A 17,284-nucleotide genomic window follows, 5' to 3' on the forward strand; every position below is an offset into this window, starting at 1 on the left:
GGGGGAAACAGATGGATGGAAAAGGCCAAGTGATGGAAAATCTGATAGAGATGAAAGATCTGGTGAGCCTGAATGATGAAAATGGGGGGGGTGCTCGGTCTTCCTTTTCCTGTGGTCCACAATCATCTCCTTTGTCTTGATCACATTGAGGGAGAGGTTGTTATGCTGGCACCACACGGCCAGATCACTGACCTCCTCCACATTAGCTGTCTCATCGTTATCGGTGATCAGGTCTACCACTGTTGTGTCGTCGGCAAACTTAATGGTGGTGTTGGAGTTGTGCCTGGCCATGCAGTAATGAGTGAACAGGGCGTACAGGAGGGGACTGAGCATGCACCCGAGGGGCCTCCGTGTTGAGGATCAACATGGCAGATGTGTTGTTACCTACCCTTACCACCTGGGGGTGGCCCATCAGGAAGTCCAGGATCCAGTTGCAGAGGGAGGTGTTTACTCCCAGGGTCCTTAGCTTAGTGATGAGCTTTGAGGGCACTATGGTGTTGAACACTGAGCTGTAGTCAATCAATATCATTCTCACATAGGTGTTCCTTTTGTACAGGTGGGATAGGACAGTGTGGAGTGTCGACAGAGAAGTTGGTAATCAGTTTATAATCGCAATAAGGCACCTCAGGGTTTTGTGGTATATTATCAATATACTACCACTAAGGGCTGTATCCAGGCACTTTGCGTTGCGTTGTGCATAAGAACAGCCCTTAGTCGTGGTATATTGGCAATATACCACACCCCCTCGGGCCTTATTGCTTAAATATAGACTTCATGTTGATTTAAAACGTTAATGTACAGTTATTTACAACAAAATTTCGACTAAGAAAGATTGAATGGGACACTTGCCTCAATCAGCTAGCTGACTCACAGGCAAAGACAGTACAGTATGAAGATAAGCTAAAACTGCTTCTCCAATAGAAATCTCACACTTGTTGGCGATAGATTTGGTAAAGGGGTCAGTTGAACTCAACCAAAACAATGGAATTGCCATGGAAACGCATGGGGGATAGGCCTGATCCTGAGACACCTCATTGCCCCCCAGCTAAATTAGCCTAAATTTAGGCTATTGTTTATGTGTTTTTCACACTGTTGTGGTAAAAATAGTATAATGCCTGTATGGACGTCAACCCCAACATATGTTCATGTCATCGTTACCAATCAACTGCATTACAGTTAAAAACAAATTTGACCACCAATTTCTGTATGCTAGCTATGCTAACCAGCTTACACGAATGGGAGTTAGCGTTTAGCAGTAGGCTGGACAATAGAACGAGTCATAATTCACCCAAGGCTGAAAAATGGCAAAAGATCGTTGGCTAAACTGGAACACTAGTGCGAGGCAATAGCAAATGAATGGAATCGAACGTTCGCAGAGCCTGTTTTGACTGGAGTGACACTTAGAATTCCATTTAGCCTAAAAAAAAATATATATCTTTTTATTTTACCACTACAATAGGTTCTTTGGAAGAAACTGAAAAATATCAACTCGTGTAGAAAGTAAACATCCGCACCTCGATGGTGCCAAGTGTGCTTATGTCTGCATAACGAGGAAATAGGGAACTAAAATGGCAACTTTTGACCATTTCTGGTCTAGCGATCGATGATAGCAGAGTACGCTACCCAACCTTATGTAATTAGAAAGAGGAGACTATTATGATTAAAATGGTGTCCGACTTGAAAAAATCCAAATATACACATTGCGAGATATTTGGCAAAATAGACAGACATACCTATATTTCCCTATAGTAAACAATGGGACGACCTCAGAGTTCCATGAGTAATGTTTTGCTGTTGTTTACATTTGAACTACCAGCAACGTGGGCAGGTCTCATTGCCAACAATAGCAAAGCAGGCATTGTGATGTAGAACAATAAACTGGGAATAGAACGTTCGGGAAGGCAAGTTGGTGCCACGGTGCTCAATAGAACTAATAGGAGCTGGCAGGGTGAAAAAATGCCCTAATAAGGCCTGTTTTTCCGTGATTACTTCAAAACTATGGCAAGCAGCTGGGACATATGGTAATATTATGAAACTGGGCTCCAAGACGGATGCAATGAACTAGTTATCAGAAAAAAGCATTGTTAAAATTGACACGTTTAACGTGTCCAGCCTATTAGCAGTCACTTCTTAACCTGAAAAGGGACAACTTCTACATGTTATGCAGCGAAAACAGACAAATAACTCAAAATCAGACTTAAGTACCGACATTGTGTGCCCGTTACAGTAAATAAATTATGACGGATTTGACGAATATCCAGTTAGTTAGATCAGATTTGTTTAATGTGCGCCAATCTGGTTGATGTTTGCGTTCCATTGAGTCCTTCACCACATTTATGGCGACTTTGTATAGCAAAACTAATGTGTAGAAACACGTCATCAGGTCGAACGGGTCTTCTCGCCCGAACTGAGCAAGCCGTCAAATCAAAGGCACTACTTTGATATAAAGTTATTGACGAAAATGTAAACGTGTCAGTTCGTCACTTTCACGAGGTTGGAGTAATTTGATGTTCAACTAGTTAAGATATGGACCGAATCTAGGTTGTGCCTTTAGATTGAGAAATGTAAAGTAAGGAATAATTTTAACTTCTCTCATTGACCTCTCAAACCCCGGTCTGTTCTGTTTGTTTCGCAAGCGTTCCTTAAATCTTGCGATGGCCTCTGGGTTTAGATTATGTGAACATACTATAAGCGAAAGGACAATGAACGTGGTTTACTCTGGGTTGAGACGTCATTATGAGTGGGACTGAGATACTAATTTTAGTTTTATAAAGCAAATTATGTGAGTGCATTATAAAATATGCACGTCTGTAAATATTGTTCAAATATACAGCATGCGATAAAAAATAAAATGATCCTAACATTTTGAAATATATACGTTTTAGATTACTTTTTATTGGGTAAGAGTGGGAGCATGTGTTGGGGTGTAAGTAAGGGTATTTTGAGAAACATACCATCCAGTGCCAGCCACAGCTGTCTTTACTTCTTTGAACTTTATGTACACCATCTACCCAGCAGAGGGCAGTAGGCTTCAAAGGGAACCCGAGACCACAGGCACACCAAAATGATCTCATCACCAGTCAGTCATATGATAATGGATAAATATGGGTTTATAAAAAATGATAGGCTAATAACCAACAGAAATTATACATGACCTGTAACCACATCTGTAGTCTCGTGTGGCCAGCCCTCCCAAAATTGTATGTACAGTACCCTTGTTTGGAAAGGGCACTATCAACCCAGAGTGAACAAACAAGATCATGGTTTTAAGTATTTTATTTGGAAATGAAACAATCAGGGAGGGGGATTAAGGTCAGGGGTCCTTTCCTTAAAAACACAAAAATATAGATCTTGAAAGGGAATGTTACGCATTTTTATCACTTTTTTTCAGTGGATGTAGGCGTTTATGCCACCCCAGGTGTTATTCAACTTCTACGAGAAATATAAACTATTGAATTTAAAATTGTGTGCCCCGATACCACTTTTCACCCTTAGTATGTAGTAATTCTCCGTTAAGAAAACATGCCCTTCCCACAACCACGTTCAGGACATCCCGTTTTGTGGGGGAAAACAATTGTGCCAAATGTAAATAAATATAAACACTCGGTTTTATGCATTTTTCATTATGCTAGTCATACATTTCCTTTGTTAGGCTAAATGAGAGAAAGTTTATCAAATTTCTAAATCTTAAAAAAACATTTCATAAAGAATTTAAAATCCTTTAAGTGTTCACGATTATGCTATCTCAAATCACCCAGAGCTATGGCTAATTTATGCTCCAAATTGCCACCCTGTTAGGATTATGCGATGGACTGTATGGGATCATGAACACAACAGGGATTTTAGTGCCCGAGTTTGACCAATATTTTATGAAAGTCAAACGTGTGCTTTCTGATAAAATACATATACACACACAAACACGTTATTTAAAGTTATGAGGACCAAAAGGCACCGGATAGTAGGAATGAGTCTGTACAAACCAATATAACCATTTCCAGTATAGGTTTCACTACATACGAATGCTCAATTAATTATACATTTGTAATTTAACAGATGCCTAGAACATTGAACGCAGGTTCGCATTCACTAGAACCAATATGTCCAACACGGGGATACTCACTAACCTTTACTTGTCCAATAAACGTTCGTTTTCGTTTTTCTTATATGCACACAACAAAAAATACACCCACACATCACTAGGAACCTGCTGACCTGAAAATACTTGGTCCCTGCTTGCTTATGGAAGGGCAATCTTGGATTCAAATAACAAAGCCCCCGACAATTGTTTGGTTAACAGCTGAGGGATGGGCTGGAGAAATGTAACCACTGAAAATCATAAACTGAGCTATTGAAACGACTATCTATGAGCTCAAAATAATAGTTGACCAGGCTTTGAAGCTATAGTTTGTTTACAATTAAACATTGTTTACAAACAATGGAGTAACATGCTTACGTTTGGGGCTGTGAAACATTTTTTGGGTAGGACAGCTTAACTATGCTCATGAGGCATTAAAGCTATATTCTTTAAGAATCAATGGCTAGGCATATATCATTAATATAATTCCCAAGATGTTGACGAATCCCAGATTGCCCCTTTAAAAGACATTTGATTGACATACTGCTTTTTAGTTTGGAAAGGAATAACAAAACTATATTACCTGTCCACACCTGGCATAAATCAAGCGCACACATCAAAAGGTTGTTTGCCATTTCCCTGTACTAAATTCAGAAAACACCTCTTGGCCAAAACACCTCTACTCCTGTGTACCTAAATTCATCACATCTTTAACCCTTAGATTCATACAACCCACAACTGATCCCGATTCCCATCTTACCTGGTTAGGTTACTGCAGGCTGTGCCAAGAACATCTCTCCAAAGAGTCTTCCAGAGCAAGGGTGCTCAGAACAGTTATGCCAAGTGTAATATGGTGAGAACTGGGGACATGACAATAAAGCCCTATCAATCCAAACCATGACACCTAAATAAATTGATGGGGAGTGAAGGGGTTGATTTAGATAGTTCAATTGTGATTGAGCGCTTGAAGTCGAGGGGAGACATAAGCGATAACGTTATTTCACATTGGTAGAGGACGATTCTTAATTTATTATCAAGCATATATCCCCCGTTCACACGATCACGATTCAATGGTTTAAGTATATTGTGAAGCAACTGATCATCCGCCATTGAATCACTGATAGTGATATAAGAATGTGACACGACTTTGATTTAACAAGAGAAAAAAAATATCCAAATGACTATACAATTCAGTTTATTTTATTTACTAACATCATGTCCTCTGTGATGTCAAACAAGAACGTTACCCACCTTAGTAAAACTAGCTACCATCAGCAAATATTTGTCTAATTAAATTAACCAACTAGTCCATTGTTGTAGTCCGTCGTAGTGGTTTTATTACGCCGTTGTACATTGTCGCAGAGCGCAACCTTTTCATAATCCATAACTTGTCATAATTTCAGACGTAGATTGAACAAACGTGGTGGTTTAATTTCAAAGGAAACACATGATGGTTCGTATTCAAGTCGATATACAGTCACGATTATTTGATATTAATAACATCCTTTTCATAATAACGTGCTGCAGCTTCCATTCATCAAATTTCAGAAATTTGATTTAACAGCAAAAGTTTGTATAATGACACGTTACAGTATATCAAGGACGTAAAATAAAATAAAAACGACTGACTAAAAGGCTTCTGGGAGCCAGAGACTATAAATGTAGCTAAAGCACAATACTAAAATACAAAACAAAAAAGGCCAAAACAATACGAGTGTAATAAAAGTGTTTTAGATGACGAGGGGTCATGCATTACAATTCCTCCTGAGAGTGTTGCAGGAGAACGAAACGCGCTCAACCAGACGGGTGTAAATCGCTGCGTGCATCAGGAGACGACGGCGGTGACGAGGACGCAGATCTTGTTGAAATATTTAAACCTGGAAAGAGAGCAAACCAAACACACACAAGTCAAGCGCCTGTTACACCACTAGCGAACATGTTTCCATTTATAAGCGATCTACATTCATTGTTCAATCATCATCAGCAACTTGAAATATTTCCATCTAAATGGTGAAATTATTACTCTCAGTTCCTCACTTTTACCAATACATGATTTATGTTTAGCTCAATCATTGCCTACAAACCAGCAGTGCCAACGAGAGGATTAAGAATTACGATTTTTCGCAGAGCTCTCTTACACATGCTTTTTCTCCCAGTTCAAGCATTTCAGATAATCTGGAGGTTTAGCGAAGAGCGACTGTCAGACCATTCCTCTCAGAACTGAGGCATGAAGCCCCTCTAAAGAGCACATCAAGTGACCTTGGACCCTCCATATAGAGGATAGGTACTACTTCACCTCCCATTTCCCATTAGAATGTTTGTAGCGCAGGCCTATTCTCACCTTGAGTCAAACGCCGGTGTACGCTGCTTAGTAATAGCGGGCCGGTGGCGGCGGCGGCAACCTGTCGGCGTAGGGGTCCCTGGTACGTGGTAGGTTGTACATCGCGGGCCGAGAGACGGGGGAGAGTCGGGAACGCTCATAGGAGTAACCGTTACCGGCGGGGGGCATGGGGGGAGGAGGGGCCCTCCGAATGGGACTACGGTCCCTGGCGTAGTACGCAGACGGGGGAGGAGGGAGGGGGCGACGCTCATATGGATCGAGGCCAGAGGCCATGAAACGCTCCCTGACCATGGAAGAGGGGGGCGGGGGAGGAGGGGGTAAGGAGCCTACACGCCTCTCATCATAGGACATTATGCCGTAAGCGGCAGGGCGAGCCCTGTATTTCTCATAGTAATCCACCACGGCATAGCTCTCCCTCTCGCGCTCATAAGCACGCTCTGGGTAAGGGGCTCGTCTAGGGGGAGGGGGTGGTGGAGGGGGGGCAGGGTACCCGTGATGAGGGGGTGGGTGACGACCTCTTAGATAGCTAGGGGGTGGAGGATCATGCCTCTCCCCGGGGTAGCCACGGGGGGGCCAGTATCCCCCCCTTTGAGGTGGGGGGTAGTCTTCTTCCTCCTCGTACCTGGGACGGCTCTTTGATATCTGAACATGGATACGTTTCCCTATTAGGGAGAAAAATATCAAAAAACATGATTAGGTGGAAGAGCGGAAGTAGGCAAATGTTTTAATGTGTAACCTTTTAAACAGCATTTAAAAATAAATCTTACCCTGGAATTCAACGTTGTCTAATCCCTTGATGGCATCCAAAGCTTCGTCGGAGTTGTCCATGTGCACAAACGCGAAGTTTTTGACAATAGCACATTCAGAGACTGTGCCATACTCCTCGAACAAAGTGCGGAGCTCATCATCGTTGCCCTTCTCCACGTTTGTCACGTGGAGTTTGACAGCTCCCTGGTTCTTCCCGCGACTAGCCTCAACGTTTATCGCCGTGCCATGCAGCTTGTAGAGGTGCAGGCTGCGGATGGCTTTGGTGGCAGACTTACGGTCATCCATGTGGACGAATGCAAAATTCTTGACGATAGCGCATTCTGTGACGGCACCGTACTGTGAGAAGAGCGCCTGAATTTCATCCTTGTCTGCCTCCCGAGGGACATTCCCAATGAAGATCTTGACCATCCTTGAAGCAGTGTTGTAGAAAGCCTGAGGTGAGAGGGGGGGAAATATCAATGATGAGACAAGACCCCCCCCCCAGGCCACTTATCCAGGCAATGTTGTTGGTCCATTTACTAAAAATCTTTCAAATTACTAACTGACTGGATATGCATCTCAAATATGACTATATAGCTAACCACATTATCATCAAATTTCTTTACTACCTACTTGTAGATGCTAGCTAATTAATATTACAAAGTGCAGTACACTGGTTTTGGGCATTAACAATAGACAGAGCGGAAGTAATTTAGCGATTCATTGTATTCAATGCGATCTATTTCCCTGGGTTTCTTCGTGTCAAATAACTCATTATATTAAAAGTCTGATTTAAACAACAAATACCATTAGTTAGGTGAATTTTTTTTAAGGGTACATGACTGTGTCTATTGGCAAAATCACTACATATCTTAGTCGAGCCAGGCAGGGAGAGGCTGCCCGTTGCCACAGTACCAAGACCAGTCAGAAAAGTCCAGTCCAGCTAACCCTATGCCAATGGATCTCAAAACGTAACTTGGATCCGTGTTAAGTAGCAATGTAAATGATATCCTTCACCACTATCATCATACAACATCTCAAACCAGTCATGACTATTCAACAAAATACACCATTTAAGTTTCTTTCCATGGAATATCTTAGTTATATGAATGTATAACTAGTAAAGCCGTTTAAAAAAGTTGAGGGTGCAATATTTATGAAGTTTGACAATGTGGACGAAAACAAGCATAGTTCAGCTAGCTTAGACGGTAAAGGGTTAAACGAGCTCGGGCCTAGTGCGCATGTGCGCCAATTCAGGAGACCCTAAACCTAGTTGTAATGCCCTGATAGGGAAAGGGAAATACCTAGTCAGTTGTCCAACAATATATTCAACTGAAATGTGTCTTCCGCATTTAACCCAACTCCTCTGAATAAGGAACTGGCGGCAAAAAGACAAACGAATATATCAGATGGCATACTTGAGAGAAGAATCGATATACAACCTCAATATACAACCTCAATCAACTAACTGTTAATAGTAAAACAAAGCTTAAAATTATGTTTTGAGTGAACCCTGAATATAGAAAATGTATGATGAATTCGCGTCCAGACACGGTAGACTCCTCCTCCTCACCATTATGTGGCTAGCTGTCTAGCATGGTAACTAACTACTTTGTCCAGAAACCGGTCTTTTTTTCAAACTTCGAAAACGCAGATAAGCCGCGTATTATTTCCTCAACATGATAATGCCAAGGCAAAACAACTTTCATGCGACCGAAATCAGACATGCCTAGAAAACGGCGAAAAATATTGTACATCTTGTCTAGCTAGATAGCAGCTACGTAGCTTAGCAATTGCTCTAACGTTAGCTTGCCACCCAGCTCACACGTCGTCGTGTCCGTCCGAGAAGAGGGGCACTCTAAAAACAAATTTTGCTACTGCAAAACACTGAGAATATTATTTAGTACTGGTAGGCATTACATTAATATACACTTTGGATCGATTTCAAATGTTTTAGTATAGTTATTTACATTTTTGTTATCGACCAAGAAAGATTGAATGGGACTCTTACCTCAATCTGCCTTACAGTCACACAAGAAAAATGGCTACACCAGCGTTCTAAGAAGCGGATAAATCCCGCCTACTGAGATGCTTCGTCAAAGCTGATTGGTTAGACAAGCAGTGTTGGGCGGTAGGCATGAGTTTCGGTCGTCACTAGTTAACACAGCCACAAAGTCATATTTGTGTCTAAACACCGTACATTTCTACAATTTATGTGAGTGCATTGTAAAAATGTGTTTATATATGAGATAACCATAATTTACTAATACATTCTGCTACACAATAGCGGGCTACATTTGATCTACAGAGCCTGTACAATAATTTCTGTCATGAAAAAGGCCTAGACGTGGATGTCGATTATGGCAGCCCCGTATCTCTCTGATTCAGAGGGGTTGGGTTAAATGCGGAAGACACATTTCAGTTGAATGCATTCAGTTGTAAAACTGACAAGGTATCGCCCTTTCCCGTCGATGCACTGGGATATTACCAACAGGAACGTGAAATGTCACCACTGAGTGAATTAATCTGTGAATTGTCTTCTCTAGTTCTCAAGCTCAACTACTTTGCCTTTGTAAAATAATTTCCCCTTCAAGTTAGTGGAGTTGCGATGGCCTCCACCTTTGCCCCTAATTATTCCAATTTATGTGGGCTATTTTGAGCCAAAGTTTATCGAGGATGAGACCAGGAACCCTTCCTTCTCCAAGATCCTCAAATGGTTCAGGTATATTGATGATATTCTCTATGTGTGGATTGGCATTGAGCAAAAACATAAATCCACTTCCTTTTTTAATATTATGAACACTGACCTGAAGTTCTTTATTGAATACGACCATAAGCGTGTCCATTCTTGGGCATGTGAATGGGGAACTTATCACCACTCTGTATCAGGAAAAGACTGACAAACGCTTTTCTCCTAGCAAGTAGCACTCATCCTAGTGCCCTTAAAAAAGGTTTACCCAAGAGCCAGTTCTATAGGCTCAGTCGTGTGTCATTCGACAGAGGACTTTATTGATAAAGCTGTCAATATGAAACAATGTTTTCTGGACAGGGGTTACTCCACCCTGTGTGTGGAAGAGGCAGACCAAATTGAGCTCTCTAAACCTCGCCAGGATATACAAAAAAAAAGTGTTAAAACTTCAAAAGGAGGTCTCTGTTACTTGCATTACTACATTCACCCCCAAAGCTTTATCGCCCCTAGTGGCATCGGAGACGTGTTGATGGATGTTGAGCATCACGTGTCTTAGTGACGCGTAATTAAAGTTGCCGGAAACCAGAAAAGCAGCTTCTGGGTGTAGGTTTTATAGCCTTGTACAGTTTCTTAAGTGCCAGCTTGTTATTTTCTTATCCTGAGGTGGAATGTATACAAGATTCACGATAACAGCTGAAATCTCCCTCGGGAGGTAGAAAGGTCTGCATTTGACCACCAAGAGGAGTGAACAATAGGTCGACACTTCCACCGCGTTGGAGTTGAAGTAGAGGCAAACCACTTCTTTGACCCCATCTGCTCCTGCCCATACATACCAACAGCCTGGGAGGATGGGACACCACAACTCAACAAACCCTGTAACACTTCTGAAGTCAAATCTCATATACTTCTCAGCAGCTGCCACCACAACATCTATTTTCTGCGATTTACTTTCCATTTCTGCGGTACAGTTTATAACCATTGCTATGAGCGCTAAGAAGCCAACCTTACTGAAACATAACTCAATCGTTACTCTATCCCTCTATACCAGCACAAATCTACTACTCACTGTGATCCTCTCAGGATCCCTCACCCTTAACCCATCCTCCTCCACTTTTTTTCACTGCCCAAGACACTTTCACCAAAAATGTCACTCCTACTGGTCCAGATTCTTCCTCAACACACACTCAGCTCTTCTACCTTGCTGTCCATAGCCATGTCTATCCGTTCACCACTCTATTGCCCAGCTGCATGGCTTACAAAGCACACACTGAAGGCGTTTCTCCAAAACCCAACTTCTGTTCCTTAGCCGACTTTACAAGTCTGTCTATATCTGACTTCACCATACAGGCGCCGTCTCTTTCCAAACCAAAGTTCCTATGACATGCACTGTCAATTGTGGGACCTTATACAGACAGGTGTGTTTCTTTCTAAATCATGTCCAAACAATTGAATTGGCCACAAGTTTACTCCAATCAAGCTATAGCGACATCTCAGGGCAAATCAAAGGAAATTGGATGCACCGGAGCTCAATTTGGAGTATCATAGCAAAGGGGTGTGAATAAAAAAAATCAAATCCAACTGTCACATGTGCCAAATACAAGTCTAGGACCAAAAGGCTGCTTAACATCTTCTACCCCCAAGCCATAAGACTGCTGAACAATTAATCAAATGGCCACGGACACTTTACATTGCCCCCCCCCCCCCCTCCATTTGTTTTGTACACTGCTGCTACTCGCTGTTTATTTTCTATGCATAGTCACTTCACCCCTACCTACATGTACAAATTACCTTAACTAACCTGTACCCCCACACACTGACTCGGTACTGGTACCCCCTGTATATAGCCTCATTATTGTGTTAGTTATTTTATTTATTTTTTAGAAAATATTTTTACTCTTCATGAAAGGCAATGTTGGTTAAGGGCTTGTAAGTAAGCATTTCACTGTAAGGTCTACACTTGTTGTATTTGGCGCATGTGACAAAGTTCGATTTGAATACTTATGTAAATTAGATATTTTTGTATTTCATTTTCAATACATTTGATAACATTTCTAAAACAAGATGTTTTTGCTTTGTCATTATAGTGTGTAGATGGGTGAGAGAAAAAAATCCAGGTAATCCATTTTGAATTCAGGCTGTAACACAACAAAATGTGGAATTGCCAAGGTGTGTGACTACTTCCTGAAGGGACTATGTATAGTGTTCTATATGTGTTTTCCTTTGCTTTCTTTTTTGGGCGCTTTTCAGCTGTAATGCTCCCTTTTTGAGAGTATGGGTTCCTTATACTGACATTTAATTGTTCCATTTTATATGACATCTAGTGACCCTTTGGGATACTTTAGATTACCACACGTGTTGCGGTCATTATCTCTGGCTCACTGTGTGGCCTTACAGTGGCTTCGGAAGGTATTCAGAACACTTGACTTTTTCCACATTTGTTGGGTTACAGCCTTATTCTAAAATTGATTAAATTGTTTTTTTTCTCATCAATCTACACAACAATACCCCATAATGACAAAGAAAAAACAGGTTTGCAGAAAGTTATGCTAATTTATTAAAAATAAAACAGAAATATCACATTTACATAAGTATTCAGACCCTTTACTCAGTACTTTGTTGAAGCACCTCTGGCAGCAATTACAGCCTCGAGTGATCTTGGGTATGACGCTACAAGCTTGGCACACCTGTATTTGGGGAGTTTCTCCCATTCTTCTCTGCAGATCCTCTCAAGCTCTGTAAGGTTGGATGGGGAGCGTTGCTGTACAGCTATTTTCAGGTCTCTCCAGAGATGATCGATTGGGTTCAAGTCCGGGCTCTGGCTGGGCCACTCAAGGATATTCAGAGACTTGCCCCGAAGCCACTCCTGCGTTGTCTTGGCTGTGTGCTTAGGGTCGTTGTCCTGTTGGAAGGTGAACCTTTGCCCCAGTCTGAGGTCCTGAGCGCTCTGGAGCATCACCTACAGTGAAGCATCACCATGCTTCACCGTTAAGATGGTGGCAGGTTTCCTCCAGATGTGATGCTTGGCATTCAGGTCAACGAGTTTCAACAGACCAGAGAATCTTCTTTTTCATGGTCAAGAGTCTTTAGGTGCCTTTTGACAAACTCCAAGTGGGTGGTCATGGCCTTTTACTGAGGAGTGGCTTCCGTCTGGCCACTCTACCATAAAGGCCTGATTGGTGGAGTGCTGCAGAGATGGTTGCCCTTCTTAAAGGTTCTCCCATCTCCACATAGGAACTCTAGAGCAATGTCAGAGTGACCATCAGGTTCTTGGTCACCTCCCTGATAAAGGCCCTTCTCCCCCGATTGCTCAGTTTGGCCAGACAGCCAGCTCTAGGAAGTCTTGGTGGCTCCAGACTTATTCCAATTAAGAATGATGGAGGGCCACTGTGTTCTTGGGGATCTTCAACGCTGCATACATGTTTTGGTACCCTTCACCAGATCTGTGGCTCGACACAATCCTGTCTCGGAGCGCTATGGACAATTCCTTCGACCTCATGGCTTGGTTTTTGCTCTGACATGCACTGTCAACTTTGGGACCTTATATCGACAGTTGTGTGCCATTCCAAATCATGTCCAATCAATTGAATTTACCACAGGTGGACTCCAATCAAGTTGTAGAAACATCTCAAGGATGATCAATGGAAACAGGATGCACCTGAGCTCAATTTTGAGTCTCATAGCAAAGGGTCTGAATACTTGTGTAAATAAGGTATTTTTACCGAAAGCTCAGCGACAATTAAAGACATTTGCATCTGACTGGAAGTATGCTGAGACTTTTTCCCTTTGGCCTCCAGCACCTTCACTAATACATTCTGCTAACACTTGTAACAATCTTTTTAAATACATACAGATGTTTTAGATTACTTTTTATTGGGTAAGTGGGAGCATTGTGGTGCAAGGGGATTTTGAGAAGCACATACAGCTATGTTTTGACTTCTTTGATCGGTGTGTAGATCAACTATCCAGCAGAGGGCAGTAGGCTTCCATAAAGGGAACACACCACAGCCAAACCAAAAGGATCTCAGCTGGATATATATGGGTTTATAGAAAACAATAGATTATCTGTAGGCTACCCCCCAACGGAAATTATATATGATCTGTAAACACATCTGTAGTCTCGTGTGGCCAGCCTTCCAACATTATGTACAGTACCCTCATTTGGAAAGGGCACTAGTAACCCTGAGTGAACAAACAAGATCATGTTTTTTTTAAATATTTTATTAGGGGGGAGTGTACAGCTGTACAGACCAATACAACTATTTTACAGTATAGGTTACAATACATATGAATGCTTAATAAATCCTACTTTTCTAACTTACCAGGGGCCTAGAACTTCAAACAAAGGGGTGCATTCACTAGGAACCAAACGGGCCAAAACAGAGGGGGACTCAGTAGCATTAACTTGTACAATAAGAAACGCTTGTTTTCGTTGCTAAATGTTTCGCTTTGGTGTACACTAATGAATACATCCCCTAAATCAATATGTACCTGCTGACTTTAAGACTTTGTCCATGCTTGCTTATGGACGGAATTACACTGAACAAAAATATAAACAACATGTGAAGTGTTGGTCCCACGTTTCATGAGCTGAAACAAAAGACCAAGACATTTCCCATACACGCAAAAAAAGGCTTATTTCTCAAATTTTGGGCACAAATTTGTTTACATCCCTGTTAGTGATAATTTCTCCTTTGCCAATATAATCCATGCATCTGACAGGTGTGGCATATCAAGGAGCTGATTAAACAGCATTGTCATTACACAGGTACACCTTGTGCTGGAGAAAATAAAAGACCACTCTAAAATGTGCAGATTTGTTACACAACACAATGCCACAGATGTCTCTAGTTGAGGGACTGCGCAACTGGCATGCTGACTGCAGGAATGTCAACTAGAACTGTTGCCAGAGAACTGAATGTTCATTTCTCTACAATAAGCCACCTCCAACGTCGTTTTAGAGAATTTGGCAGTATGTCCAACCGGCCTCACAACCGCAGACCTTGTGTATGGCATCTTGTGGGCTAGCTGTTTGCTGATGTCAACGTTGTGAACAGTGTGCCCCATGGTTGCGGTGGGGTTATGGTATGGGCAGGCATAAGCCAGGGACAACAAACACAACTGCCTTTTATCTATGGCAATTTGAATGCAGAGAGAAACCGTGTCGAGCCCCTGAAGCCCATTGTCGTGCCATTCATCCACAGCCATCACCTCATGTTTCAGCATGATAATTCACGGCTCCATGTCGCAAAGATCTGTACACAATTCTTGGATGCTGAAAATTTCCCAGTTCTTTCATGGCCTGCACATTCAGACATGTCAACGATTGAGCATGTTTGGGATGCTCTGAAATCACGTGTACGACAGCGTGTTCCAGGTCCCGCCAATATCCAGCAACTTCGCACAGCCATTGAAGAGGAGTGGGACAACATTTCACAGACCACAATCAATAGCCTGATCAACTCACTGCGAAGGGGGATGTGTCACACTGCATGAGGCAAATGGTGGTCACACCAGAAACGGACTGGTTTTCTGATCCACGCACCTTTTTTCAAAGGTATCAGTGAACAACAGATGCATATCTGTATTCCCAGTTATGTTAAATTCATAGATTAGGGCCTAATTAATTTAATTTGAGTGATTCCCTTATATGAACTGTTAAACTGTTAAACTGAGTTTATATTTTTGTTCAGTATATATTTAAAACAAATCTGAATCCTTCACAACGACGTAAAACATTTCCACAACCAACATGTTCACAGAGCATTCGGAAAGAGTTCAGACCCCTTGACTTTTTCCACATTTTGTTACATTACAGCCTTATTCTAAAATTCATGAAGTTTTCCCCCCTCAATCTACACACAAAACCCCATAATGACAAAGCAAATACAGGTTTAGACTTTGTTGATGCACCTTTGGAAGCAATTACAGCCTTGAGTCTTAGGTATGACACAACAAGCTTGGCACACCTGTATTAGGGGAGTTTCTCCTATTCTTCTCTGCAGATCCTCTCAAGCTCTGTAAGGTTGGATGGGGAGCGTCGCTGCACAGCTATTTTTAGGTATCTCCAGAGATGTTCGATCGGGTTAAAAGACATTCAGAGACTTGTACCAAAGCCACTCCTGCGTTGTCTTGGCTGTGCGCGCTTAGGGTTGTTGTCCTGTTGGAATGTGAACCCTCACCCCAGTCTAAGGTCCTGAGCACGTTTTCATCAAGGATCTCTGTACTTTGCTTAGTTCGTTTTTCCTTTGATCCTGACTATTCTCCCAGTCCCTGCCGCTGAAAAACATCCCCAAAGCATGATGCTGCCACAACCTTGCTTCACTGTAGGGATGGTGCCAGGTTTCCTTCAAACGTGATGCTTGGCATTCAGGCTAAAGAATTCATTCTTGGTTTCATCAGACCAGAGAAACTTGTTTCTCATGGTCAGTCCTCTAGGTGCCTTTTACTGAAGAGTGGCGGCTTCCGTCTGGCCACTCTACCACAAAGGCTGCAGAGATGGGAGAACCTTCCAGAAGGACAACCATCTCCAGAGGAACTCTGGAGCTCTGTCAGAGTGCCCATCGGGTTCTTGGTCTCCTCCCTGACCAAGGCCTTCTCCTCCGATTGCTCAGTTTGGCCGGCAAGCCAGCTCTAGGAAGTCTTGGTGGTTCCAAACTTCTTCCATTTAAGAATGGAGGCCACTGTGTTCTTGGGGACCTTCAATGTCACAGAAAATGTTTGGTACTCTTCTCCTTTCTCGGCTTTCTACGGACAATTCCTTCAACCTTACAATTGGCTCATTCATCCCCCTCCTCTCCCCTGTAACTATTCCCCAGGTCGTTGCTGCAAATGAGAACGTGTTCTCAGTCAACTTACCTGGTAAAATAACGGTAAAATAAATAAATAAATAAAAACCTCATGGCTTGGTTTTTGCTCTGACATGCACTGTCAAATGTGGTACCTTATTGACAGATGTGTGCCTTTCCAAATTCTGTCCAATCAATTGAATTCACCACAGGTAGACTAATATCAAGTTGTAGAAACATCAAGGATGATAAATGGAAACAGGATGCACCTGATCTCAATTGCGAGTCTCATAGCAAAGGGTCTGAATACTTATGTAAATAAGGTATTCCTCTTGTTTATTCATTTGCAAAACTTTCCAAAAACCTGTTTTCGCTTGGTCATTATGGGGTATTGTGTGTAGATTGATAGAAAAAAATATATATTTTATCCAGTTTAGAATACGGCTACAATGTAACAAAATGTGAAAAAAGTCAAGGGGTCAGAATACTTTCCGAATGCACTGTATGTTTAAAGTGCAATCTGGGATTTTCTTTTAAAGACTCCCCCCCAGCTGTTAACCAAACAAGTGGTGATGAGGCTTGAGAAATCTAGGCTAACCACTCAAATTCATAGACGGAGCGATTGATACAAGGACCGACCATCTATG

At 42.0% G+C, this 17,284-nt stretch overlaps 1 protein-coding gene across 1 annotated transcript; it reads right to left on the reverse strand.

The window, feature by feature from the left end:
* Positions 1-5,253: 5,253 nt before the first annotated feature.
* On the reverse strand, positions 5,254-9,287 carry LOC139561127 (RNA-binding protein 4.1-like). Its single transcript, XM_071378010.1, has 4 exons — positions 9,175-9,287; positions 7,184-7,616; positions 6,417-7,078; positions 5,254-5,952 (listed from the first exon to the last, which is right to left on the reverse strand). The coding sequence occupies exons 2-3, from the start codon at positions 7,590-7,592 to the stop codon at positions 6,444-6,446; spliced, it is 1,044 nt and encodes a 347-aa protein (XP_071234111.1). The 5' UTR covers positions 7,593-7,616; positions 9,175-9,287; the 3' UTR covers positions 5,254-5,952; positions 6,417-6,443.
* Positions 9,288-17,284: the final 7,997 nt, after the last annotated feature.

This window comes from Salvelinus alpinus, chromosome 31 (assembly GCF_045679555.1).
Source record: "Salvelinus alpinus chromosome 31, SLU_Salpinus.1, whole genome shotgun sequence".
Classification (NCBI taxonomy): domain Eukaryota; kingdom Metazoa; phylum Chordata; class Actinopteri; order Salmoniformes; family Salmonidae; genus Salvelinus; species Salvelinus alpinus.

Bases quoted from the DNA above. Each gene is read 5' to 3' on its own strand.
- LOC139561127 (XM_071378010.1), bottom strand. From the start codon at position 7,592: ATGGTCAAGATCTTCATTGGGAATGTCCCTCGGGAGGCAGACAAGGAT. The intron at 7,079-7,183 runs GTAAGATTTATT...TCTCCCTAATAG, and splicing joins AGACAACGTTGAATTCCAGG to GGAAACGTATCCATGTTCAG.